The sequence below is a fragment of the Equus przewalskii genome, chromosome 28 (assembly GCF_037783145.1).
Source record: "Equus przewalskii isolate Varuska chromosome 28, EquPr2, whole genome shotgun sequence".
Taxonomy (NCBI): Eukaryota; Metazoa; Chordata; class Mammalia; order Perissodactyla; family Equidae; genus Equus; species Equus przewalskii.
Window position 1 is genome coordinate 12,761,126 of NC_091858.1, and position 27,866 is coordinate 12,788,991.

At 35.2% G+C, this 27,866-nt stretch overlaps 1 protein-coding gene and 1 long non-coding RNA gene across 5 annotated transcripts in view; one reads left to right on the plus strand and one right to left on the minus strand.

Moving 5' to 3' along the window:
* Positions 1-27,866, plus strand: part of GTF2E2 (general transcription factor IIE subunit 2) — a 78,157-nt gene that overhangs the window by 39,594 nt on the left and 10,697 nt on the right. For all 4 annotated transcript variants that reach the window (XM_070598102.1, XM_008533825.2, XM_070598103.1 and 1 more), the window contains exons 4-6: positions 914-1,021; positions 3,135-3,317; positions 12,861-12,954. In XM_070598102.1, the coding sequence (XP_070454203.1) occupies positions 914-1,021; positions 3,135-3,317; positions 12,861-12,954 (385 nt within the window). The remainder of the gene's footprint in view (positions 1-913; positions 1,022-3,134; positions 3,318-12,860; positions 12,955-27,866) is intronic.
* On the minus strand, positions 17,602-20,592 carry LOC139079999 (uncharacterized). Its single transcript, XR_011534095.1, has 4 exons — positions 20,402-20,592; positions 20,047-20,295; positions 18,540-18,722; positions 17,602-17,813 (listed from the first exon to the last, which is right to left on the minus strand). It is a non-coding gene; the product is annotated as an uncharacterized lncRNA (long non-coding RNA).

Consider the following 27,866-nt stretch of genomic DNA (forward strand, 5'->3'; position numbering starts at 1 on the left):
CTATGGTAAGAATATGTTTAATTTTACAAGAAACTGCCAAACTGTCTTCCAAAGCAGCTGTACCATTTTGCATTCTCACCAGCAGTGAATGAGAGTTGCTGTTGTTCCACATCCTCATCAGCATTTGGTGTCTAGAGAGGTTTTTTAACTTAATTTGTCCTGGACATGTTTCCAAATCAGCACATAGAGAGCATCTGCATTTTCTTCTTTAATATCTGATGGTAGTGTAGATGTGCTGCACTTTATTCACTCAGTCCTCTATTGATGGCCACTTGGGTTGTTTCCAATATTTTCCGTTTACAAACAATGCCGCAGTGACCTTGTCACTTTTCTCTGTTGTGCTGGTATATCTGTAGGTAAATTCCTAGAAGTGGGATTATTGGGTCAAGGGGTTCAAATGCATATATATTGCCAAATTGCTGTCTCTACAAGTTGTATTAATTTGCGTTTTTACCAACAATGTGTGAGAGGGCCTGTTTCCTTACAGTTTTACCAAGAGAGTCATTAAACATAATGAATTTTTGCCAGTGTAATAGGTAAATATCTTGGTGTGGGAGTTCAGTATCTTTTCATGTGTTTAAGGTCATTTGCATTTCTTTTTCTGTGATTTGTCTGTTTCTGCCTCTGGGTCATTTCCCTGTTAGGTTTTTGGAGCTGTTAAAATATTAGGAAGATTAGCTTTTTGTGATGTGAGTTCAAATATTTTTTCTCAGTTTGTCATGTAATTTTATAGAGCTGAGTTTTAATGCTGTTCTTGTGTCTGATTTATAGTCCATTCTCTTCATCACTGTAATTGTACTCCCTCAAATAATACATGTTCTACATTCCTGAAAAGATTCATCTACCTGTAACTATTATTTAATGCATCTGGCATTTTGTAACTGTCTCTAATAACAATTCCTTCCCTCAATAGACACGGCATCAGCGAGGAGATACGCATCCTCTAACTTTAGAAGAAATTTTGGATGAAACACAACATTTAGATATTGGACTCAAGCAGAAACAATGGCTAATGACTGAGGTAAGAGTAGGCTTAAAATATTGTTAAAAAAAAAAAGTTGATTACCATGAAATATTTTGCCATAACTAGGGTATTTAATATATTGAAATCTAATTTTTACTTTTTTTTAAAAGAATTAGTATAGGGTCTTTGTTTGTTTTTTAAACATACACATTTTAAGGTTGTTTGATTTGTTGGTTTTTCTATAATCTTATGTATCCATTTAAAAATGTCGAAGACTTTAGCATAAAAATTGTAAAGAAGGGGCCGGCCCTGTGGCCAAGTGGTTAAGTTCGCGCGCTCTGCTTCGGCGGCCCAGGGTTTCACCAGTTCGAATCCTAGGCATGGACATGGCACTGCTCATCAAGCCATGCTGAGGCGGCATCCCACATCCCACATACCACAACTAGAAGGACCCACAACTAAAAATATACAATTATATACCATGGAGCTTTGGCGAGAAAAAGGAAAAATAAAATCTTAAAAAAAAAGTAAAGAATTCAGTCATTGTACCAGTTCCTTTTAAGATTTTACAGAATAATTGATGCTTTTTTTGAATTGCTAAATTTAGAATATGTGTGTTGGCGTGTTGTATTGTTTTTCTTTCTTTGTTTTTTTTTTTGAGGAAGATTAGCCCTGAGTCAACATCTGCTGCCAATCCTCCCCTTTTTTTTTGCTGAGGAAGACTGGCCCTGATCTAACATCCTTGCCCATCTTCCTCTACTTTATATGTGGGATGCCTACCACAGCATGGCTTGGCAAGTGGTGCCATGTCCGCACCCAGGATCTGAATCAGTGAGCCCCAGGCCACCAAGGTGGAACGTGTGAACTTAACCACTGTGCCACTGGGTTGGCCCATGTTATTGTTTTTATATATGTTTTAGGACATTTAAAGCATGAGGTATTGTAGGGATGGCAAGCAAGATATTTGTTAAGCAAGATATTTGTTACACTATTATTACTGTTATGATTTGATGGTGATGTTACTGCCTTTAGCAGGTTACTTGGAAAAATAATCATTAACATCATGTATGTACACACAACACTGGAAGAAAAGAAATCCCAAAACAATCAGTGACCATACTAATTTGGAAACAAATAGCATTTTACAAATGCAGCTATTTGCAGCTTTTCTAAGTATCAAATGACAATTAAGAAGACTACTTTCTAGGACCAGTGCTGTTCTAAAGACCAAATGTAAAATTTCTAAAATAGAATTCAGTTCATTTATTTTACCAAGCAAAATACTGTTCGTGATTTTCATAATATAAAACAAACCAGTTGTTAGTCATTATCATTGTAGCTGATTATTTTATAGATAGTGGTAATCCACATTTAAATTTTGTTGCTTTACCTAATCTTGGAATTTCATAGACTACAGACATTAGTTAAGGATTATTTTTAATACTAGACTCTTCCTCCTCCTTTCTTCTTTCCGTGTGTCTTTTCTTTCTCCCTTCAGAGTCAGGCTGGCAGCAGCAGAAGAAAATAAATAGGGTTGCTCTTTCTTGAAGAGCTTTCCTTCTGATATTAGCTTTACAACAGAACTGACTAGGAGCATAATTACATTCAGTAATTCCTGCATTCCTAGTCACTTTCATTCTCAAGCTGACGTTATAGGTAAATTTCTCATATGCACTAGTCTCATCCTTTTCAGTTCTTTCCACAGCTGCTAGTACCATTTGATAGCAGATGGGGCAGACTGACTATTGATATGTTTCATCCTGGGGTAATGTTTCTCACATTATAATGCCGCTATGCAGTAAACTATACTTTGAGGGTGGGATAAGCAATACCTAGTTTACTTTGTCTATTAATTTTAATAGGTGTTTTATTGATTCTTACCTTTTTTGTCTTTAAAAAGAATATGGATACAGCTTTCTTCAAAGCAATTGTGATAAAATAGTTTCCTTCTCATCCAAAGAATTTCTGTAAATAATAAGCAGTTTCTTTTATAAAAAGTGAGCATCATGCTGATGTCTATCCTGGATGTCCAGGATCTGCTGGTTGATATTCACAAGATACTTTTACCACTGTATTGGGTATTGTTATTTTTTAAATAATTAGTGGAATTTAAGAATGTACATATGAGGTTTCCTTTTGTTAATATATTCAAATTGTGTCACTGTTACAGGCATTAGTCAATAATCCCAAAATTGAAGTAATAGATGGGAAGTATGCCTTCAAGCCCAAGTACAACTTGAAAGATAAGAAGGCCCTACTTAGGCTCTTAGATAAGCATGACCAGCGAGGCTTAGGAGGAATTCTGTTAGAAGACATAGAGGAAGGACTGCCCAATTCCCAGAAAGCCGTCAAGGTAACCTTTCTTTTCTTTCTATGCCTTAATATAATTTGAGTTAATAATGTCTTCTTGGTTTTAAAACATAGCAAGACCTTTTAAATTTTTTATTTTTAAAGCTTCTATCATACATATTTGGGGTAGTGGTGAGCCAGTTGAAGATTTGAAATTTGTGTCTTGTGCTACAGAGTGTAGCCATTTTTGTGTAACTGTGACAGCCCCCCCGCCTTTTTTTTTTGTTGAGGAAAATTGACCCTGAGCTAACATCTATTGCCAATCTTCCTCTTTTCATTTGAGGAAGATTGTCACTGAGCTAACATGTGTGGCACTGTTCCTCTAATTTGTATGTGGGACCCTGCCACAACATAGCTTGTTGAGTGGTGCATAGGTCTGCGCCCAGAATCCACACCAGTGAACCCCACTCCACCAAAGTGGAGTGCGCAGACTTAACTACTATGCCACTGGGCCAGCCCCTTGACAGCTCCCTTTTGTGGTGGTGGTGTGTATGATTGTTTGATTCTTCAGAATATTTCTGGAAAGTTTTTGTCATATTAGTGTTTTTCTCGTAAGTTGTTATGTTTGTGTATAAGAGCTATTTCAACAATGCTAGTAGACATTGCTAATCTGAGGAACCAGAGGCATTAAAACAGAAAAGCATTGACTAATAGCCTGGCTGTTTTGAATTCCTAAAGGGGCTATCAATAAAAGTCATAAAGATTTCATTTTCAGTTTAAATTTGGAACTCACTTGGAAAGGCTGCTAGTCTCTCTTCACAATTGCTAATAATTGATGCTAACCTGTAAGCAGGTTAATTCTTTTTGCTACCTGTGGAAGACTTGTTCCCTTCTTTCCCCTACTTATTGGTAATCCAATTACACGTTAGACATTTTGGTATTGTCCCATAGGTCACTGAGGCCCTGTTTATTTTTTTCACCTTTTTTTTTTTTTTTTGAGGAAGATTAGCCCTGAGCTAACTGCTCCCAATCTTTCTCTTTTTGCTGAGGAAGACTGGCCCTGAGCTAACATCCGTGCCCATCTTCCTCTACTTTATATGTGGGATGCCTACCACAGCATGGCTTTTGCCAAGTGGTACCATGTCTGCATCCGGGATCCAAACTGGTGAACCCTGGGCTGCCGAGAAGCGGAACATGTGAACTTAACCGCTGTGCCATCGGGCTAGCTCCCAGACTTGTTTTTTTCTTGCATCTGTTGTCAAGTCCACTGACTTTTCTTCTTTACCTCCAATTTGTTGTTAAGCCCAATTGAATTTTTTGTCTTAGAGATTCTTTTTCAGTACTAGACTTTTTATGCTTTCTTATGGTTTCTGTTTCTTTACTGAGATTTTTTTTGTTTTCATTCATTACAAGCATATTTTCCATTACACCCTTGAGTGTAATTTCTCGTAGCTGCTTTAAAATCCTCCTCTTCTAGTTTCAACAGCTAGGTCATCTTGGGGCTGGTTTGCACTGACTCTCCTCGTCTCTTGAGTATGGATCATGTTTTCATGTTTCTTCATCTATAAAATAAACTTCTGTTGAGTCTTGAACATTGTGAATTATATGTGTAAAGACTCAGGACTCTTATATTCCTCCGAAGATTGTTTCTTTTTAAAAAGTTTGTTTTAACTGGGCAGTTACCTTGGCTAGACTCAAACTCCAAACTTTGTCTTTTCTGTAGTGGGTGGCATATGACACATCTTTTTTATCCTTTTAGCTGTTTTGCTCTTTTTAAAATGTCTTGTCCAAACTTTATAGTAGTTTTTGGTGGGAGGGTTGGTCCCTTAAGAGCTACTTGGCCATTATCAGAAGCAGGAAGATTTTTAACTTAAAAGTGTCTAAACTTAACCTCCACAAATGTTGCAAATATTGTGTGACCAAAGTTGATAAATTATGCATTTTATAGCATGTCGAAAGGTAGAACACTGAAGCCTAGCTTAACAGTTCAGAGTGCTAGTTATGTTTCCTGCTCCATTCTTTTTTTCCATTTTGATAGGGGTAGGTATTGTTACTGTGTAGTAGGTTTTTCGCTACATTCTAAAGTAGAACAGTGACGTAAATTGATAATTGCTTATTCTATTTTAAATAGTTTTGGATGTAAAGTCACTTTGGAACCCTACTTTCAGTGATGCTCTGTTCCCTAAGGGTTAGAGCTGAAGAGGTCATGAAAAGCACACAATCTGTTTCATTTTTAGGCAGGATCATTTCTAAATTGTTTGAAACCCAGATTTTTTATTCTGTCCTTAAAAATTTGAAGTGTGTTCTATCCTAAGTAATTTCTCAAGGTCTTTGGCATAATTCAGTTAAATCCCTTCTGTGTTGCTTCCTTTCTTCAGTTCTTGGTGGAGATGGAAGATAACTATTACTTCATGTGTTCATTTTGTTGACCCAATAGTACTTTGAAGAAATGTACAGTATAGTGCTGGCAAGGGGGAAAAAAGGACCGTGCAAAAGCAAGAAAAGAAAAAAAATGAGAAAAACCAGTGCCTGTTCCAGATTACTCATCCCTCAGTAATTGTTATTTGGGGTTTTCTAATAATTGACTGCCAATATAGTCTTATTAGGCCAGTCTGCATTTGTAATATGGTTTAATTTTAAGGTGGTGTATTGAATCTGCTACTTCTAGGGTTTTTTTTTTTTTTTTTTAAAGATTTTATTTTTTCCTTTTTCTCCCCAAAGCCCCCCGGTACATAGTTGTGTATTCTTCGTTGTGGGTTCCTCTAGTTGTGGCATGTGGGACGCTGCCTCAGCGTGGTCTGACGAGCAATGCCATGTCCGCACCCAGGATTCAAACCGACGAAACAGTGGGCCGCCTGCAGCGGAGCTTGCGAACTTAACCACTCGGCCACGGGGCCAGCCCCTCTAGGGTTGTTTTTGTTAATTAATTTTTTAAAAAATTTATAGTAAAAAACACATGAATTTAACATCTTAACCATTTTTGAGTGTACAGTTCAGTAGTGGAGTATATCCACATTATTGTGCAAAAGATCTCTAGAACTTTTACATTTTGCAAAACTGAAACTACATCCATTAAACAACAACTCGCCTTTCCCCACTGCCCCAGTCCCTGGCATCCACCATTCTGCTTTCTGTAATTTTGACTATTCTGAGTACCTCATAGACGTAGAATAATGCACTGTTGTCTTTTTGTGATTGGCTTATTGCACTTAGCTGAATGTCCTCAGGGTTCATCCATGTTGCAGCATCTATCAGAATGCTTCCTTCCTTTTAAGGTTGAATAATGTTCCATTGTGTTTATATACCACATTTTGCTTATCCATTCAGTTGCTTCTGTGATTTAGCTATTGTGAGTAATGCTGTTATGAATATAAGTGTACCAAATATCTCTTTGAATCTCTGATCTCAGTTCTGTAGGATATATACCTGGAAGTAGAATTGCTGGGTCATATGGTAATTCTATTTTAAATTTTTTGAGGAACCATCATACTGTTTTCCACAGCAGCTTTACCATTTTACATTCCCACTAATAGTGCAGAATAGTTCAGATTTCTCCAGGTGCTTTCCAGTACTTATCTGTTTTTTTCATAGTTGCCATCCTAATGGGTATGAGGTGGTATCTAATTGTAATTTTGATTTGCATTTCCCTAATGATTAGTGATGTTGAGCATCTTTTCATATACTTATTGGTCATGTCACATTTTCTTTATCCATGCATCCATCACTGGACACTTAAGTTACTACCATATCTTGGCTGTTGTAAATAATGTGGCAGTGAACATGGGGGTGTATATATCTTTTTGAGTTAGTGTTTTCATTTTCTTTGGATAAATGCAGTAGTACCCTCCCCCAATCTGTGGTTTCACTTTCCGTGGTTTCAGTTACCTGTGGTCAACCATGATCTGAAAATATTAAATGGAAAATTCCAGAAATAAGCAATTTGTAGATTTTAACTATATGTCATTCTGAGTAGTATGATGAAATCTTTCCCCATCGTGCCTGGGTGTGATTCATCCCTTTGTTGGATTCCCATCCATTGACATTGTCTGTTCCTGACATCCAGCCATTGACAGTGTCTTGGCCATGCTTCTTCTGACAGATTGTTAGAGGGTCAGTAGTAACCTAAGGCTATGTCACAACGCCTGTGTCATTGACCTCACTTTATCCTATCATGTAGGCATTTTATTATTGCACATCATCACAAGAAGAGTGTGTACAGTACAATATTTTGAGAGAGACCACATTCACATAATTTTTATTACAGTATATTGTTATAATTATTTTGTTTTGTTACTAGTTATTGTTAATTTCTTATTGTGCCTAATTTATAAATTAAACTGTATCATAGACATGTTTGTATAGGGAAAAACATAGTATATATATATGGTTTGGTACTATCCATGGTTTCGGGCATCCACTGGGGGGTCCTGAATCCCCCGTGGACAAGGGGGACTACTGTAATCAGAAGTTGGATTGCTGAGGGGCTGGCCCCGTGGCCGAGTGGTTAAGTTCGCGCGCTCCGCTGCAGGCGGCCCAGTGTTTCGTTGGTTCGAATCCTGGGTGCAGACATGGCACTGCTCGTCAAACCACGCTGAGGCAGCGTCCCACATACCACAACTAGAAGGACTCACAACGAAGAATACACAACTATGTACCGGGGGGCTTTGGGGAGAAAAAGGAAAAAAAGGAAAAAATAAATAAAATCTTTAAAAAAAAAGAAGTTGGATTGCTGGATTTTATGGTAGTTCTATTTTTAATTTTTTTACGGAACCTCCATAGTGTCTCTACCAATTTACATTTCCACCAACAGTGCACAAGGATTCCCTTTTCACCACATCCTCACCAACACTTGTTTACTTCTTGTCTTTTTGATAATAGCCATTCTAACAGGTGTGAGGTGGTATCTCATTGTGATTTTGATTTGCATTTCCCTGAACGGTAATGATGTTAAGCATCTTTTCATGTACACGTTGGCCATCTACATGTCTTCTTTGAAGAAATATCTATTCAGATTCTGTCCCCATTTTTTAATTGGATTGTTGGTTTTTTTGCTATTGAGTTCCATGAGTTCTTTATATATTTTGAGTATAAATCCCTTATCAGATAAATGATTTGCAAATATTTTCTCCCATTCAGTAGGTTATCTTTTCATTTTGTTGATGGTTTACTTTGCTGTGCAGAAGCTTTTTAGTTTGATGTAGTCCCACTTGTTTATTTTTGCTTTTGCTTTTGATGTCCAATCCAACAAATCATTGACAAGACAGATGTCAAGGAGCTTATGCCTATGTTTTCTTCCAGGAGTTTTATGTTTTCAGGTCTTCCATTCAAGTCTTTAATCCATTTTGGATTAATTTTTGTGTATAGTGTAAGATAGTTGTCCAGTTTCATTCCATTGCTTTTGGCTGTCCAGTTTTCCGAGCACCATTTACTCAGGAGACTATTCTTTCCCCATTGTATATTCTTGGCTCTCTTTTCATGAGTTAGTTGACTATATGTGCATGGGTTTATTTCTGGGCTCTCTGTTCTGTTCCATTGATCTATGTGTCTGTTTTTATGCCAGTACCTTACTGTTTTGATTACTGTAGCTTTGTAATAGAGTTTGAAATCAGGGAGCATGATACCTTCATCCTTGTTCTTTTTCAAGATTGCTTTGGCTATTCAGGGTCTTTTGTGGTTCCATACAAATTTTGGGATTTTTTTTTCTATTTCTATTGAAAAATGCCATTGGGATTTTGATAAGGATTGCATTGAATCTCCAGATTGATTTGGGTAGTATGAACATTTTAACAGTACTCATCTTTCAGTCTGTGAGCACAGAAAATCTTACCATTTATTTGTATCTCCACAGTCTTTCATCACTGTCTTAAAATTTTTGTGTGTAGGTCTTTCACTTCCTTGGTTAAATTTATTCCTAAGTGTTTTATTTTTAATGTAATTGTAAATGGGATTGTTTTCTTAATATCTTTTTCTGACCATTATTAGTGTATAGAAGCACAACAGATTTTTTTATATTGATTTTGTATCCTGCAACATTACTGAATTCATTGATTAGTTCTAACAGTTTTTTACTGAAGTCTTTAGGGTTTTCTACATATAATATGTCATCTGCAAATAAAGACAGTTTTGCTTCTTACTTTCCACTTTGGATGCTTTTTATTTCTTTTTTCTGCCTAATTTCTGTGGTTAGGACTTCCAGTACTATGTTCAATAAAAGTGACAAGACCAAGCATCCTTATTAGTGATTTTAGAGGAGAAACTTTCAGTTTCTCACCAATGAATATGATGTTAGCTGTGGGTTTGTCATATATGGCCTTTATTATGTTGAGGTACATTCCCTCTGTATCCACTTGGTTGAGAGTTTTTATCATAAGTGGATGTTGAATTTTTGTCAAAAGCTTTTTTTGCATCTATTGAGATGATCACATGACTTTTATCTTTGATTTTGTTAATGTGGTATATCACATTGATTTGTGGATGTTGAACTATCCTTGCATCCCTGGAATAAATTCCACTTGATCATGGTGTAGGATCCTTTTAATATGTTATTGAATTTGGTTTGCTAATATTTTGTTAGGATTTTTGTACCTATGTTTATCAGGGATGTTGGCCTGTCATTTTCTTTTCTTGTGGCATCTTTGTCTGGTTTTGATGTCAGGGTAATGCTGGACTTGTAAAATGAGTCTGGAAGTGTATCCTCTTTTTTGGGAAGACTTGGAGAAGAATTGGTATTAATTCTTTGAATATTTGGTAGCATTTACCAGTGAAGTCATCTAGTCTTGAACGCTTTTCTTGGGAAGTTTTTGGTTACTGATTCAGTCTTCTTATTAGTAAATAGTCTGTTCAGGTTTTCTATTTCTTTATGATTCATTCTTGGGAGGTATTATGTTTCTAGGAATTTATCGATTTCTTCTAGATTGTCCAATTTTTGGTGTATAATTGTTCATAGTATTCTCCTATGATTCTTTGTATTTCTCTGGTATCAGTTGTAAAGTCTCCTCTTTTATTTCTGATTTTATTTGAGTTTTCTCTTTTTTTCTTGGTGAATCTAGCTGAAGGTTTTTCAGTTTTGTTTGTCTTTTCAGAGAATCAGCTCTTAGTCTCATTCATCTTTTCTCTTGTATTTTTACTCTATATTTCATTTATTTTTGCTCTGATCTTTGTTATTGCCTTCCTTCTCCTAACTTTGGGCTTTGTTTGTTCTTTTTCTAATTCCTTTAGGTGTAAAGTTAGGTTGTTTGAGATTTTCTTGTTTTATGATATAGGCACTTACAGCTATCAACTTCCCTCTTAGAACTGCTTTTGCTGCATGCCGTAAATTTTGGTATGTTGTATGTCCATTTTCATTTGTCTCAAGGTATGTTTTGATTTATTCTTTGACCTGTTGGTTGTTCAGTAGGGTGTTGTTTCATCTCCACATATTTGTGAATTTCCCATTTTCTTTTTATAGTTGATTTGTGGTTTCATACCATTGTGATCAGAAAAGATGCTTGATATGATTTCACTCTTCTTAAATTTGTTAAGACTTGTTTTATGATCTAATATGTGATCTATCCTGGAGAATGTTGCATATGTGCTTGAGATGAATGTGTATTCTATTGCTTTTGGATGGAATGTTCTGTATATATCTGTTAAGTCCATCTGGTCTAATTTGTCATTTAAGGCTGATGTTTCCTTATTTTCTGTCTGGATGATATGTCCATTGGTGAAAGTGGGGTATTAAAGCTCTTTGGTATTATTGTATTGCTGTCTATTTCTCCCTTTAGGTCTGTTAATATTTGCTTTATATATTTATTTGCTCCTTTGTTGAGTGCACAAATATTATAAATCTATATTCTCTTGTTGGATTGACCCCTCTATCAGTATGTAATGCCTTTCTTTGTCTCACATTACAGTCTTTGTTGTCTAAGTATAGCTACTCCAGCTCTCTTTAGGCTTGCGTTCGTATGGATTATCTTTTTTCACCCCTTTACTTTCAGTCTGTGTCCTTACATATAAAGTGAGTCTTTTCTAGGCAGCATAGATGGATTTTGCTTTTAAATCCATTCAGTCCTCTGTGTCTTTCAATTAGAGAATTTAGTTTATTTATATTTGAAGTAATTATTGATAGATATGTACTTATTGCCATTTTGTTTAATGTTTTCTGGCTGTTTGTAGTTCCTCTGTTCACATCTTTTTCTCTTACTCTCTTCTTTTGTGGTTTGATGACTTTCTTTAGTGGTATGTGTAGATGCCTTTCTCTTTATCTTTTGTGTATTTACTGTAGGTTTTTGCTTTGTGGTTACCATGATGTTTATATATAACAGCTTTTTCTAACAGTCTATTTTAAGTTGGTGACTTAAGTTTGAATGCATTCTAAACCTGTATATTTTTCTTCCTTCCTCTCATGTTATATGTTTTAATGTTACACTTTACGTTTTTTATCTTGTGTTGTATCTCTTAACTAATTTTTGTAGTTATAGTTATTTTTACTACTTTTGTCTTTTAACATTTATACTAGCTTTAAAACTAATTAACGCACTACCTTTACTGTGTGTTTACTTTTCCTAATGAGATTTATACTTTTATGTTTTCTTGTTCTAATTAGCACCCTTTTGTTTCAGCTTAAAAAAGTCTCTTTAACAGTTTTTGTAAGGCCAGTTTAGTGGTGATGAACTCCTTTAGCTTTTGCTTGTCTGGAAAACTCTTTATCTCTCCTTCAATTTTAAATGACAGCTTTGCCAGGTAGAGTATTCTTTGTTGGGAATTTTCTTTTTCTTTGTTTCCATCACTTTGAATATATTGTGCCACTCCATTCTGGCCTGTAATAAGTTTTTTGGTGCATTCTTTAGGGTTTTCTACTTAGAAGATCATATCATCTGTGAACAGAGATAATTTTATTTTTTTCAATTTGGATGCCTTTTATTTCTTTTTCTTTCCTAATTGCTCTGGCTAGAATTTCCAGTACTCTGTTGAACAGAAGTGGCAAAAATGGGCATCCTTGTTTTGTTCCTGATCTTAGAGGAAAAGCTTTCAGTATTTTACCTTTGAATATGATGTTTGCTGTAGGTTTTTCGTACATGGCTTTTATTTTTTTTCTTTTTTGTTTTTCTTGTCTTTTCTTATTTTTTGAAGAAAATTAGCCCTGAGCTAACATCTGCCACTAATTCTCCTCCTTTTCCTGAGGAAGATTCATCTTGAACTAACATCTTTGCCCATCTTCCTCCACTGTATATGTGAGAGGCCTGCCACAGCATGGCTCAGTAAGCAATGTGCAGGCAATATATTTCAAGGTAGAGGAAAAGTAAGAACACTAAGATCCCACACTTTTTCTTAGATTAATAAAAAGGTCCATTGGGCCCAGACCATAATTGCAACATAGGTTGAATTTTATTTTATTTTTAAAAATAATTTTCTTTTTATACTTTGTAAGACCTCTAAGAATAGAAATCTTGAAGTACCAATCTTTAAAAATGGAACTGCTCAGGAATGAAGCTCAAGAGCTAAAATTGGGTGTAGTGGACCTTAATGGTATACTGAGGGTTAAGAGAAATAGGAGTTTTTTGTTGTAAAAACACTTTTCAGAGGGTGAGTAATTTGGAGTTAACTGAAAACTTTCTTTTTCTTTAAGGCTTTAGGGGACCAGATACTGTTTGTAAATCGTCCTGATAAGAAGAAAATTCTTTTCTTCAACGATAAGAGCTGTCAATTTTCTGTGGATGAAGGTAAGCCTTTCTCTATAGGTACTTTCCTTTAGTTTGCAAGTATGTTGCAAATTTAGAGTGACAAAATTGTAATTTAAATTTTATAATATTACTTTTTTAGCTTTATGTTGTAGTGTTAATAACTCCTCCATCTAAGATCTTTCTCAGAATGCAATTTTTTTTGAAATGTGTAATTTGAAAGATTTTAGGTTAAGTGTACTTGTATTTTTGGTATAGCAGTTCATGATGTTTTATGCTTATAGCTCAACTATAGCAAGCATGAGTTTTATTTCTTTATTTCTATTATTTTACAAATATTACTTAATATCTTGGTATGAAAGCTTGATGTAGGTGGGAAAAAGAATAAACTTTTGTTGGTGATTGATATTCTCTTAACTTATGAATCTTTTGAGTATCAAATTGGATAAGGAGGGAGATTACTTTTTTCTTGCAACTGTGGTGTTGGATGCTAAGGTATATGTTGAGTCTTCTACTAAATGTGTGAAAATTGTATTTTGGATGTTAGTTTAAAAATATTTCATCAGTATTTGTCATGTAAAATAGTAATTAAACAAGGATCTAGTCATGAGAAATTTGTTATATAAATAGAAATTCTCATTTAAGCAAATATATTTTACTTTAAATTTATATTAATTTTGAAGTTTTATAAGAAGGCAAAAGAAGAATTGAGCATCATTTTAATTATAAAATTTCAAAAGTGATACAAACTCACAGCAAAATAGTCTAAGAATATAGAAGTACAGAGAGTAAAATAGTAATATTAGATTACATTAGTGAAACTGTTGCTATGCCTGTCTGGTGGTCGTACTGACTATTCTTGACAGCATTAAATAAAAGAGATTCTATTGAATAATCATTTTGTGTAAGAAATGCTTTTATATGTCTTGTCCCTTTGGTATCTCATACATGTCTTAATTATGATTTTGTAATTTTTACAATACCCAGAAGTTTTTCTTTTATATGTTATCTGGCTGTAGATATTTAAGTTTTTGGTGCTTGTAGATAGGACTTTAGTCAACCTGAAGGTACAGTACTTAGATGACCATGATTTGTTTTAGGAAATAGAGTGTTGTGTTTTTGTAAAAATCGTGACTGAGAGGACCTCATATGTAGTTGCTTCTCAATAATGTTTGTTAATTAAATAAAAGTTTACAGCACTTTCCTGTTCTTCTGTACTGCCGTTTCTCAAATATGATAAACCTTCTGTATGTAAACAAAGTAACAGTGAACTTCTTCTGTACATTGTAGTGATAGATGCTCATTTAAGAAAAGTCTGGCTTAGCAACTTTTGTATTGCTTGAATCTCCTTTACTTGGAATTTTGCTTTTATGTAAACTTTTATAATTGTCAAATTGATTTCTTACTTTTAAAAAACATAGGGATAGACTTCATCTGTAAGATCCTTCCAAGTTTAAAAAAACAAACAAGTAGTTCCTTTATTCTTGACATGGTTAATCTGTTTAAAAAAATTTGCAGTATTAAAAAACATCACAACTGTTACATATTCAAATAGTAAGGAAGATCTTACAATAAAAAGCAGATGTGCTTTTCCTTTTTGTAGTTCCAGTCCCTTTCTTTTGTGGCAACCACTTAAATGGTTTTGTTTTAAATTCTTCTGGTGGTTTTTCCCATATTGCTAAGTAATATGCTTATATTACTGTTATTTTTTTATTTTTCAACTTGAAGCATTGTAATGACTTATTCTATTAATTTTTCTGATTCCAACACCTGTCTCCCTTCTCTACATCCCAATATAGTGTTCCACTAGTTTTAGTTTCTCTACCATTTTTCTTGGTACCTTCAGCATACAACATACTTAACCTTTCTTAGTGGGAATTTGTACTATGAAGTCTGCTTTGCTCATGGCAGCATAGTGTAGTGTTATTATCTGCTCTGTAAGTAGCTGTTTAAATTGAGGCAAATGTTGAGATTGCAGTAGCTCCATAAGAGTAGCATGAAACTCTACGATTTCTGGATAGTATTTCATGGAGAAATTTTAGGAGTACACTTTGCATTCAGCAGTAATCCTCACACTAATCGTTATACCAAGCTATAATTTTCTGTGCCTTGTGTGCTCTTTCTGTGGAGACCGTTGTTTTAATTTTGCTCAGCCTTTTCCTATTTCTGTATCTTTTACCTATATTTATATTCCTTAATATTACCTCTATTTTTATTTGCCATTTTATATGGCCTTTGTTAGTTTAAATTCTTCCCATCTCTTTATTATTTGTCTGATAAGACCAAAATGTGGATTTTCTCTTTTTCCCCCAAAATTACAACAGTAATAATAAATATTTGTTAGTAAAATCCCACACATCTAGAAATAAGTTCTGTAAATAGTTTGAAGTTTATTTTTCTAGTTTACTTTCTCTTTATTACAGATAGTCTGTAATACTGTGTGTCTGTTTAGTATTCCATTTTGTATGTGTACTTGATAAATGGATTTTTAAATATTTGAAAATGCAGCAAATATTTGTGCACATCTTACACATTGGATATGTGTGTATGTATTTTTTATATTAATTAAGTAGCCATATAAGTCAAAAAGATATTGAGAGGGTAAATTGGCAAATTATCTTTACATTTTTTAAGATCTCTGTTTTGCTGACTTATTTAATATGTGATGAAATGTATTACTAGATTTCCTAATATTGAACCATCCTTATACTCTTATAATAATCCATCTCTGGCTTTATGTATATTTAAGGATTTTTGCTTTAGTATGGTCAGTTTTCTTTTTTGTGTGTGGTTTCTCAGGGTTTGGTATGGTTGTAATGTTGGATTGATATAAAGGAAAGCACAGTCTTTCCTTCTTTCTGTCCTTCCTTTCCACCTTTTCTTTCCCTTTTCTCGTGAGAATATTAGATTCCTTGAGGATGTGAAAGCATACATGACCCAGAGTGTATCTGGCTTGTTTCTTTTTTTGACAACATTCTCACTATCTTCTTTGATATGTCCTCCTTTAAGTTTTCTATCTTGTGAAACAATTTTGGTAATTTGTATTTTCCAATAAAATCGTTCATTTTTAATTTTCAAGTTTAAGTGTATAATTTTCTAGAGTATGACCCTAGAATTTATTTAATTTTTTCTGTGTCATTTTTCTTTTTTATTTCTAAATTTTTGTATTTGGGCTTTTCTTTATTATGCTAGCTATTGGTTTATCTACTTTACTTTTGTTGTTGTGTTTTTGTTTTAAAAGAAAATATAATCTGTCAGAACACCCTTTACATACTAGTTTTTGAATCACTTGATATGAGCAGTGAGTCAGCAAACATTAAAATCTCCTGTTACATTTATATTTTTGTTAATTTTGCCAGTACTTCCTGGAGTTACTGCTTTATATATTTTCCTGCAGAGTTTTGGTTTATAAATGTGCTTGAATTTAAAGGCGGTTTTGTTTTTTGTTTTTGTTTTTTTCGGTGAGGAAGGTTGGCCCTGAGCTAACATCTGTGACAGTCTTCCTCTACTTTGTAGTGGGATGCCACCACAGTATGGCTTGATGCTCAGTGCGTAGGTCTGCGCCCAGGATCTGAACCTGCTAACCCTGGGTGGCCAAAGCTGAGCACACAAACTTAGCCACTACACCACTGGGCTGGCCTTTGAAGTCATAGTTTAAGGATTGTATCTGTAATCATTATAAAATATCCCTCTTTTGTCATATTTTGTGTTATTTTACTTGAAGTCTAACTTTCATACTACTATCTTAACTCCTTGGCTTTGTTTAATTTGATATATTTTTGTCCATTCTTTTACTTTATACCTGTCTCCTTTTGTTTTAGGTATTTCCTTTGTACCTGGCATATGGTTGTCTTTAACTTTTTGAATCGGTTCTGAGTGTCATTTTATCTTTATTGTATTTATCATGTGATGTATTTACCCCCTTTTTTATTTGGAAATTGTATAGTTTTGGGGGGGTTCTCCTGTATATGTAAAGTAGTTCTCTTTATATCTTTAAGTAATTTGCTTAAACTTACGGGTTTCCATTTATCAACTTCTTTCTCTTCTTTGTACTTCCTAGTTGACACTTTCTGGAATTTTTGTTACAGTCTTAGTATTTATACATGAATCCATTTATTCAACAAGTATTAATTGATCTCCTGTTCTATGCCCCAGTCATTTTGCTAAATCTAGGGTATATAGTAATGAACACGGTAGACTAGTCTCTACCTTCATTGAGCTTACATTTTAAAGGATAACATAGACAATATACAAAATAAAAAATGATTACAGATTGTATCAAATGTGAGGGAAGAAATAAATGAGGTATGTGCTAAGCTAGTAAAGTAATGGGAGAGGTGGAGCTCTGAGAAGACCTCTGTGAAAAAAGATGAAGAATGAGATGGTGCTAGCCTTGCACAGGATCAGAATGGTGCACATGTGTGTGTGATTATGGGGAGGACAGGGTTCAGGCAGAGAATAGCAAAGGCAAGAGCCATGGGAAAGACTGATTTCTTTTCAGAGGCTAGTGGTTTGTAATCATTTAATCAGATTCAGTGGCCTTTTTTTTATAACAAATATTTTGTAACATCTTTTGTGCTCTTGTAAAAGAAAATGTGTAGATAATATAACCTAACTTTACACATAATTTTTTAAAAAGTCAGTGTAATACCTTAACTGTAACATAAAGGAGAAATAAAAAAAGATTGATTTATATTTTTAAAATTTACTTTAATATTTGTAATTGTTAAGCACATTTGTGGTAGAATATAAATGGAATATAAAATAGCTGTTTACATTTATATGTAGAGACACCATTAAATGTGATAGCCATAAATGGACTAATACAGATGTGATGCATTGTCAACCTGTTTACCATAATTGGTGTTTTCCTTCAGTGGTAAAGAATTCTTGGTAAAGTTCTGAAAAATACAAAGTGCAGATTTTCTGTGATTTACAAAGGTTAATCGTACTATGTTCTGTATACATTATACATTGTATGTTCCTAGAAAATCAAGTGTGTGTAAAATCAACCAGAACAAAAAATACTTTGTTTATATATGTAAAAGAGAATTGGGTTTAGGCTTAGTTTATTATTATAAACTGGTATTTTTCATTAATCTGTATACTTTTTTGGAAAGACGGTTGGGAGGAGGAAGGGTTTTTCAACCATGGCAGTATTGACATTTTGGAGCTGAAATATTTTTTTGGTATTGGGGTTGTCAGTGTGCATTGTAGGATTATTAAGCAGCTTCCCTGGCGTAGCATGTTTTCCCCCACAACATGACAAACAAAAATGTATGCAGACATTACCATATGTTCCCCAGGAAGCAAAACTGTCCAAGTTGAGAATTATGTTAAAGATATGGTTTATGTTTATAACATGGAAAAAAATTAATTGTCTTCAAGCTTCTTGTCATGCACTTTTTCATTTGGCACATTCAGTGACACGGGGGATAGCAAGTGAATAAGCTTCTGTTCTTCAGCTGGGGGAACAGTCACCCACAGGAACCTCAGGGTAGGACAGTGTTCTTTTGGTTGAGGGTGTGGATATTGCATAAATCACTAGTTTAGAAAAAAACTGAGTTTTTGTTGATATAAATTATATGTGTCTGCACAGAAGACACATTGAAAATTGGTGATCTTACCGTTTGTCTTCCTGTCTGTCTCTTGTTTCATATTTCATTCCTCAAAATGCTTTGTCTTGATGAAAATTTTGTTTTAGCCCAGTAGGTGGCAGTCTTAGCCACAGAGAGGAAATCTTGAGTGAGCAAGCTTTCAGTTACACTGAAGAGTTGCCCTTCATTCTATCTGTAATAGAGGCAGATGTCCTAAAATGAGACATGGAACAAGTTAGGAGAGAGTTTATTTTTGTAGTAATTTTAAAAATCAGGTAAGTGAACACAGAGTAGTTGGACTTAGGTATGGATCTTATTTCACAAAAGCATACATTTCCTTAAATCAGGATCTTATTCCTTTAGAGGCAGTATAAATGCAGTGGTCAAGAGGATGATTTAAGTATTCAAACTGTAGGTTTAAATATTAGCTCTACTCCTTACTAGTTTAGGAAGATATTTAACCACTCTGAGATTCCTTATCTATAAAATGGGAATAATGGTATCTGTACCTCATGGTCCTTAATGAGGATTAAATGAGTTAATATAAATAAGTGTTCAGAGCTTGGAACAGGACCTGGCACATAGTAAGAATAATAGTAACAATAATGTTAGCCATTATTAGCATCATTGAAAATATAAAATAGTACCAAAATACTGGGTGTTTTAATTTTACTTATCTGGTTACTTCTTCACATTTAGTTAGTTCTATCTGATTATTGACTCAGTAGATCTGTAGTTTTGTGATTGGGTAGATGGATAGCAAAGAAACATCCCATTTAGCAGTCTGAGGCCACATTTGCACTGATCTTTTGCAGTTATATAATATTTGTTGCTGTTCCTGGTGAGAAATCTGGTGACAATCTGATTTTTCCTCCATTACTGGTAACTACTTCTTTTCTGCCTGGAAACTTAAACAATTTGAATTTTATGCTTAGAATTCAGGGCTCTTCCCAGTAGCTATTTCCCTGGGACTCTGATGCTGTTTTAAGTCATTAGTTTTTAATGGCTACATGGTATTCCTTTTTTTTTTTTTTTTTTCCTGCTGAGAAAGATTAGCCCTGAGCTAACATCTGTGCCAGGCTTCCTCCACTTTACATGCGGGTCACCACCAGCATGGCTGACTAATGGTGTAGGTCTGTGCCTAGGATCCGAACCTGCAATCCTGGGCTGCCAAACTTAACCACTACACCATGGGGCCAGCCCCTGGTATTTCTTTTTATGATTGTACTTATAACAATCTTCTCAGTGCTCCACAGATAGAAACTTAGTTCATTTTTTGTTTTCTTTTATTTTTTGGTATATGCTATTATAAATAATGCTCATTATATCAGGCAAAATAGACTTTAAAACAAAACTTATAAGGACACAGAGAAGAGCATTACATAGTGGTAAGGGGAGCAGTCCATCAAGAGGATATAACACTTCTGTATACATACATGCCCAACATAAGAGCACCTAAATACATAAAGCAAATATTACAGACATAAAAGGAGAAAATGACAGTAACACAATAATAGTAGGGGATTTTAATACTTACATCAGTAGATCAGATGATCAGTGAGGAAACATTGGCCTTAAATGACACATTAGACCAGATGGACTTAATAAGTATATACGGAACATTCCATCCAAAAACTGCAGAATGCACATTCTTCTTGAATGCACATGGAACATTTTCCAGGATAGATCACATATTAGGCCACAAAACAAGTCTCAGTAAACTTGAGAAGATTGAAGTAATATCAAATATCTTTTTTGATCATGATGGTATGAAACTAGAAATCAACTATAAGAAGAAAACTGGGAAAGTTACAAATATGTGGAGATTAAATAAAATGCTACTGAACAACTATTGAGTCAATGAAGAAATCAAATGAGGAATAAAAAAATACCTGGAGACTGAGGCTGGCCTGATGACATCGGTGGTTAAGTTTGCATACTCTGCTTTGGCAGCCAGGGGTTTGTGGGTTCGGATCCCAGGCGTGGACCTATACACAGCTCATCAAGTCATGCTGTGGTGGCATCCCACGTCCAAAAAGAAGAAGATTGGCAATGGATGTTAGCTCAGGGCCAATCTTGCTCACTGGAAAAAAAAAAAAACCCAAACCTGCAGACAAATGAAAGTAAAAATGCAACATACCAAAAATCTAGGGGATAGAGCAAAAGCAGTACTAACAGGGAAGTTTATGGCAATATAGACCTACCTTAAGAATCAAGAAAAATCTCATAAACAATCTTTAACATTACACCTAAAGGAACTAGAAAAAAAAAAACAAATAAAGCCCAAAATCAGTAGAAGAAAGGAAATAATAAAAATCGGCAGAAATAAATGAAATAGAGACTAAAAAGACAATAGAAAAGATCAGTGAAACTGAGAGCTGATTCTTTGAAAAGATAAAATTGAGAAACTTTTAGCTAGAGTCACCAAGAAAAAGAAGCAGCTCAAATAAAATCAGAAACAAAAGGGGAGAAATTGCAAATGATACCACAGAAATACAAAGAATTACAGGAGAACACTATGAAAAGCTATATGCCAACAAATTGGATAATCTAGAAGGATAGAATAAATTCTTAGAACTATACAACCTTCCAAAATGGTATCAATAAGAAATAGAGAATCTGAATAGAGCGATTACTGGTAAGGAGATGGAAGCAGTAATCAAAAACTTCCCCAAATCAAAAGTTCAGGCTTCCCTGGGGAATTCTACCAAACATTTAAAGAAGATTTAATACCTATCCTTCTCAAGCTCTTCCAAAAAGTTGAAAAAGAGGGGATGCTTCCTAGTACATTCTACCAGGCTAACATTACCCTGATCCTGAAACCAGACAAGGACAACACAAAAAAACAGAATTACAGGCCAATATCACTGATGAACATACATGCAAAAATCCTCAAGAAAATATTAACAAATCAAATACAACAATACATTAAAAAGATCATACACCATGATCAAGTGGGATTAATTCCAGGGATGCAAAGATGGTTCAGCATCTGTAAATTGTCAGTGTGATACCCCACATTAACAAAGTGAAAAATAAAAATCATGTGATCATCTGAATAGACGCAGAGAAAGCATTCTCTGAATAAAATGGTATAGAAGGAAAGTGCCTCAACATAGTAAAGGCCATATATGACAAGCTCACAGCTAACATCATACTCAGCGGTGAAAAACTATAAAGCTTTTTCTCTAAGATCAGGAACAAGAATACTCACTTGCATTACTTTTATTCAACATAGTATTGGAACTCCTAGCCAGAGCAGTCAGGCAAGAAAAAGAATAAAGGGGATCCAAATTGGAAAGGAAGAAGTAAAACTGTCACTATCTGCAGATGACATGATTTTGTATATAGAATACCCTAAAAAATCTACCTAAAACAATTAGAAATAAAAAATGAATAAAAAAGAAATTAAAAATTAGAATAAAAAATAAAAAATGTTTGCAGTGGTCAAAATCAACATAGGACAATCAGTTGCATTTCTATGCACTAACAACAAAATAGCAGAAATGTAAAGTAGAAAACAATCCCATTTACAATTGCAACGAAAATAATAAATTTTTTTTATTTAGGAATAAATTTAACCAGAGCTAAAAGACTTGTACACTGAGAACTATAAAACATTGTTGAAAGAGATCGAAGACGACGCAAAGAAATGGAAAGATATTCCATGCTCAATGACTGGAAGAAGTAAGATAGTTAAAATGTCTTTTGTTCCTAAAGCAATCTACAGATTCAGTGCAATCCATACCAAAGTCCCAACGACATTTTTCATAGAAGTACAACAAAGAATCCTAAAATTTATATGGAACAACAAAAGACCCTGAATAGCCAAAGCAGTCCCAAGAAGGAACAACAAACCTGTAGGTATCACACTCCCTGATTTCATAATACACTACAGAGCTATAGTAATTGAAACAGCATGGTACTCACACACACATCAACAGAACAGAATTGAGAGCCCAGAAATGAACCCACACATCTTTAGACAGCTAATTTTTGACAAAGGAGCCAAGAACATACAATGGAGAATGGAAAGTCTCTTCAATAAATAGTATTGGAAAAACTGGACAGCCATATGCAAAAAAATGAAAGTAGACCACTATCTTACACTGTGCACAAAAATTAACTCAAAATGGATTAAAGACTTTAAGACCTGAAACCACAAAACTCCTAGAAGCAAATGTAGGCAGTATGCGCTTTGACATCAGTCTTAGCAGTATCTTTTTGAATATCATGTCTCCTCAGGACAGGGAAACAAAAGAAAAAATAAGCAAATGAGACTACATCAAACTTAAAATGTTCTGCACAGCGAGAAACCATCAACAGCATGGAAAGACAACCTAACAATTAGGAGAAGATATTTTCAAATCATATCTGATAAGGGGTTAATATCCAAAATATATAAAGAACTCATTCACCTCAATAACAAACAATAACCACCCAATTAAAAAATGTGCAGAGGATTTGAACAGACATTTTTCCAAAGAAGATATATCCACATGGCTAACAGGCACATGAAAAGATGTTCAACATCACTAATTATTAGGGAAATGCAAATCAGAACCTCACGCCCATCAGAATGGCTTTTATTAAAAAGCCCAGAAATAACAAGTGTTGGAGAGGTTGCGGAGAAAAGGGAACCCTCATACGCTGCTGGTGGGAATGCAAACTGGGGCAGCCTCTATGGAAAAAGTATGGAGATTCCTCAAAACTTTAAAAATAGAATTATCATATGATCCACCTATTTCACTGCTGAGTATTTATTCAAAGAATATGAAAACGCTAATTTGAAAAGATATGTGCACCCTTGTGCTCATTGCAGCATCATTCACAATAGTCAAGACTTGGAAACAACCTAAGTGCCTATCAAGGAATGAATGGATAAAGAAGATGTGGTATACAATGGCATACTACTCAGCCATAAAAAGATGAAATCTTGGCATTTGGTACAACGTAAATGGATCTTGAGGATATTTTGCTAAGTGAAGTAAGTCAGATGGAGAAAGCCAATTACCATATGATTTCACTCATATATGTGGAAGATAAAAACACAACAAACACATAAAAACAGAGGATAGATTGGTGGTGAACAGAAGGGAAGGAGTGGGTAGGGTAAAAAGGGCAAATGTGTACGGTGATGGATAGCAACTAGACTTGAAGTGGTGAACATGATGTACTCTATACAGAAGTTGAAATATAATGATGTACACCTGAAATTTATGTCATGTTATATACCACTGTTACCTCAATAAAAAATTAGAAAAAAGAGCAGCCTGGGGTTCGCGGGTTCAGATTCCTGGCATGGACCTAGCACCACTCATCAAGCCACACCATGGAGGTGTGTCCCCCATAAAATAGAGGCGGATTGGCACAGATGTTAGCTCAGTGGCAATCTTTCTCACGTAAAAAGAAGAAGACTGACAACAGATGTTAGCTCAGGGCCAATCTTCCTCAACAAAAAGAAGAAAAAAAATTAGGAAAAGAAATTATCCCCAATCTTTGCTCATAAATATATGTGTACTTGCCTGATTATTTCCATATTGTAGTTTTCTTTAAGTAGAATTGCTGGGTCAGAAGATAAGATGTATTTTAAAAATCTTCAACGTTTTGCCTAATGCTCATCAGAAAGTTTGCACCAGTTGTTTTGGACCACTTTACCCCTTCACAGCAGTATATAAGAAAGGATCCATTTCTTTACCCTCACCAGTACTGGATATTTTTAGTTGACTTTGCTAGCCTCATATAAATTACAGATTATCTTGATTTTATTTCGTATTTTCTTGCAATGACGTATAAAATTAAAGAAAAACCGGTTATTTCTCTTTGTATCTCTGACAACTGTGTGTTTTCTGTTCCCACATACATTAAAAAATAATTAAATTTGGGATCTTGTGAAATCCTGCCTCTAAAATTAGGCCCTGCTTTCCAGTGTTCGTCTTAAGTATTTATGCAGCTGTAATGCTTCTTACATAGTAGATGTCATATTTACTACAACAGCATTGAGCTAAGGAAAGTCAGGGATTAAAGTAGAAAGGTTTTATTGAAAAAAAAGACACTGAGCAGTTTTTTTTTTTTTTTTAAAGATTTTATGTTTTTCCTTTTTCTCCCCAAAGACCCCCAGTACATAGTTGTATATTCTTCATTATGGGTCCTTCTAGTTGTGGCATGTGGGATGCTGCCTCAACATGGTCTGATGAGCAGTGCCATGTCCGCGCCCAGGATTCGAACGAACGAAACACTGGGCTGCCTGCAGCGGAGCGCGCGAACTTAACCACTCGGCCACGGGGCCAGTCCCGACACTGAACAGTTTTTATTCAAGAATTTTTTTCTGAAAATAGCTCAAGTGACTTAAGCAAAAGGAAATAAATTTTGTTTTAATGTACTTTCAATTCCATTGTGCCATGAAAATGTAGTCTTGTATATTCTTTTTAGTGCTACATTAATATACAGATTAACTTTCCAGACCATTGCTATCACTATTGTGGTAGGTGTTATCATCTCTGTGATTGTGTCATAAGAGGCCTGAAGTATATAAGCTCTGTGCATGTCAGGGAGAAAGTCAAAGTAGTTTCAATCTTCAAGGAACTGCAGTTTTATAATTCTGATAACATAGAGGCTTGGTAGAAAGTATATGGAATGAAATTTGCTGCTGAATAAAACATGTTTTTATCATACGTACTTTTATTCTCTTTACCTTTTTTGTTGTACAGAGAGAAGTACACAGTTTGTTAGTTATATCATGTAATACTTATTCTAAATAAATGAATACAGTTTTTACATGTTGATAGTTAGAATTTAACAAGTCATATTTAAAATGCCAGGGCTGTTAATTTGTGTGTGATATACTTCGGTGAACAGCTATGGTAAATTTGACACATAGAGTTCTAGTTATGATATACAGTTTAGAACAACAGTATTGCAAATTGCAGTTAGAGAGTTGTTTTTGTTGCTGACTTGGAAGTTTGACCTGAAGCAGTTTTCTCTCATGTATACCTGTCATGAGCAGAGGTAGTCCCATTAATCACATTGTTCTTAAAGTTTGGCTAAAAACTAGATAGTTGAGGACTTGTAGCTTCCACTTAGAATGGAGAAAACTGGACAAAACATTGTTCCTAGCCTCACAACCACAACAATAAACCCTAGACAGTTGCAAATTTACAGTTTTCTTGGATCCATTAGCTGAGGTTGCAGGGCAACCACCTAAACTGAAATCTAAGGAAAGATAGGTGCCTCCAAGAAAATATGGGATGCAAGCACTCATTTACCTGAGACAAAGGGAACACTGCTCAGAATTAAGTTAAAATTTTTAATGAACTGCTAAAGGCTCAGTGTGGACTAGTAAGAGAATATAGAACCCCTGGGTGCTACAGACGCGTGGGAATTCACACCTACTCGCAGGCTCTTCTCCACAGACTTCCCTGGATGCTTAGAAAAAAGAGGCTGGGGCAGGGGTACTGCCCTCATTGGGCAGGCCTGGAGGAGGGGAACAGTAGACACTTCAGGAAAGATGTGGAGCCCTGTCTGAATCATTCTCCCTCCCTCTCTATTATGAGACAAAAGTCTTAAACTGCTGTGGGAAGGGAACAGAAAGAAAACCCTCTACCCCTGGAGAAGGGGGCAGGAATATGTACTCTGCCGAGAACTTTAGCAGAGGGGATGAGCAGGAACACTGAGAAGGCCACACCCCAGACACCAAGTAACACAGTGCTTGCCTAAGACTTAGCATAAATTAGTATCAGAGAACTCCTACCCCCATACCAGGCTAACAGGTGTGGAGTAACAGGTAGCAATGGAATTCTGTGAGAATTGCAAGAGTATGGAGGCAGTCAGACCATCTGAGTTGCAGCATGAAGGAAAGACCTAAAACTGCAGGTTGAGCAGCCACTGAGAAAAACCCTCTGGCAGGTGAGCCTTTACCCTAAACACAGGCTATAGCTAGAGGAATTTAAGCCTGTGGTCCATTATGGGTAACCATAGCAGCAACAAATTCCAAACCAAACTTACGTTTTGACAACAAAATGACTTTACCTCCGCACAGTAGTAGCCTAGCAGAAGGAAAGGCATGTCCATATCTAGGCACAAAAACTATTTACCTCAGTCTCAGCTGTCCTACAAAGGATATCCTGCTTTCAAAAATGTTAAAGGGACTGGCCCTATGGTGTGGTGGTTAAGTTCTGCATGGTCTGCTTCAGCGGCCCAGGTTCACAAGTTCGGATGCTAGGTGTGGACCTACACCACTTGTCAGCCATGCTGTGGCGGCATCCCACATACAGAATAGAGGAAGATTGTCACAGATGTTAGCTCAGGGTCACTATTCCTCAGCAAGCAAACAAACAAACAAAAAAACTTATTAGGCATTAAAAAGAAGCAAGGAAAAGTAATACAGTTTTGAGACAAGGGAATTAACCAAATTCCTGGGGCACAGATACTGGAACTATCAGATGTGGAATTTATAACTCCTCACATTAATATGTTAAGGCCTCTAGTAGAAAAGGCAGACAACATGCATGATCAGGTAGGATATTTCAGCAGAGAGAGAGAGACATTATATGAAAATCAAATGAAAATTCTAGAAATGAAAAGCATGGTAACAGAGACAAAGGCGGCCTTCAATAAGGTCATCAGTAAACTTTGCATAACCAAGGAAAGAATTTGTAAAGTTGAACATATGGCAAATACAAATTATCTAAGCTGAAATGCAAAGAGAAAAATGTAACAGAGCATCCATTAACTGTGAGATATAATCAGATGATTTGAATGTGTAATTAAAATCTCAGAAGAAGAAGAGAGAGAGAATGGGATGGAAGAAATAATGGCCAGGAATTTTCCAAAACTAATGATAGACACCAAACTGAAGATCCAAGAAGCTCAGAGAACACAAGGCAAGATAATCCTAAAAAACAAATGACAGAAAAACATGTAGGCATATCATATTCAAACTGCTGAAAATTGAGGATGAAGAGAAAATATTGAAGGTAGTCAGAGGAAAAAGCTCACTACAGAGGAAAAAATAACTACCGCAGACTTCTCATTTGAACCTGTGCAACCCAAAAGACAATGCAGTGACATCTTCAAAGGGCCAAAAGGGAAAAACTTTTCAACCTAGAATTCTGTACCCAGAATTGAAAAATTTGAATTTGATATACTTAGCATAAATACTTAGGAAGTTCTTACCGCATCCCTTAGGCAGAAGAGATGTGATACTAGATACTAACTTGGATCCATATAAATGAGCGAGTGTGCTATAAATGAAATAAATGAAGGTAAATAAAAAACTCATGTTTTTCTAATTTAAACAAATGTTCTAGGGCCGGCCTGGCGGTGTAGTGGTTAGTTTTGCATGTTGCACTTCGGCGG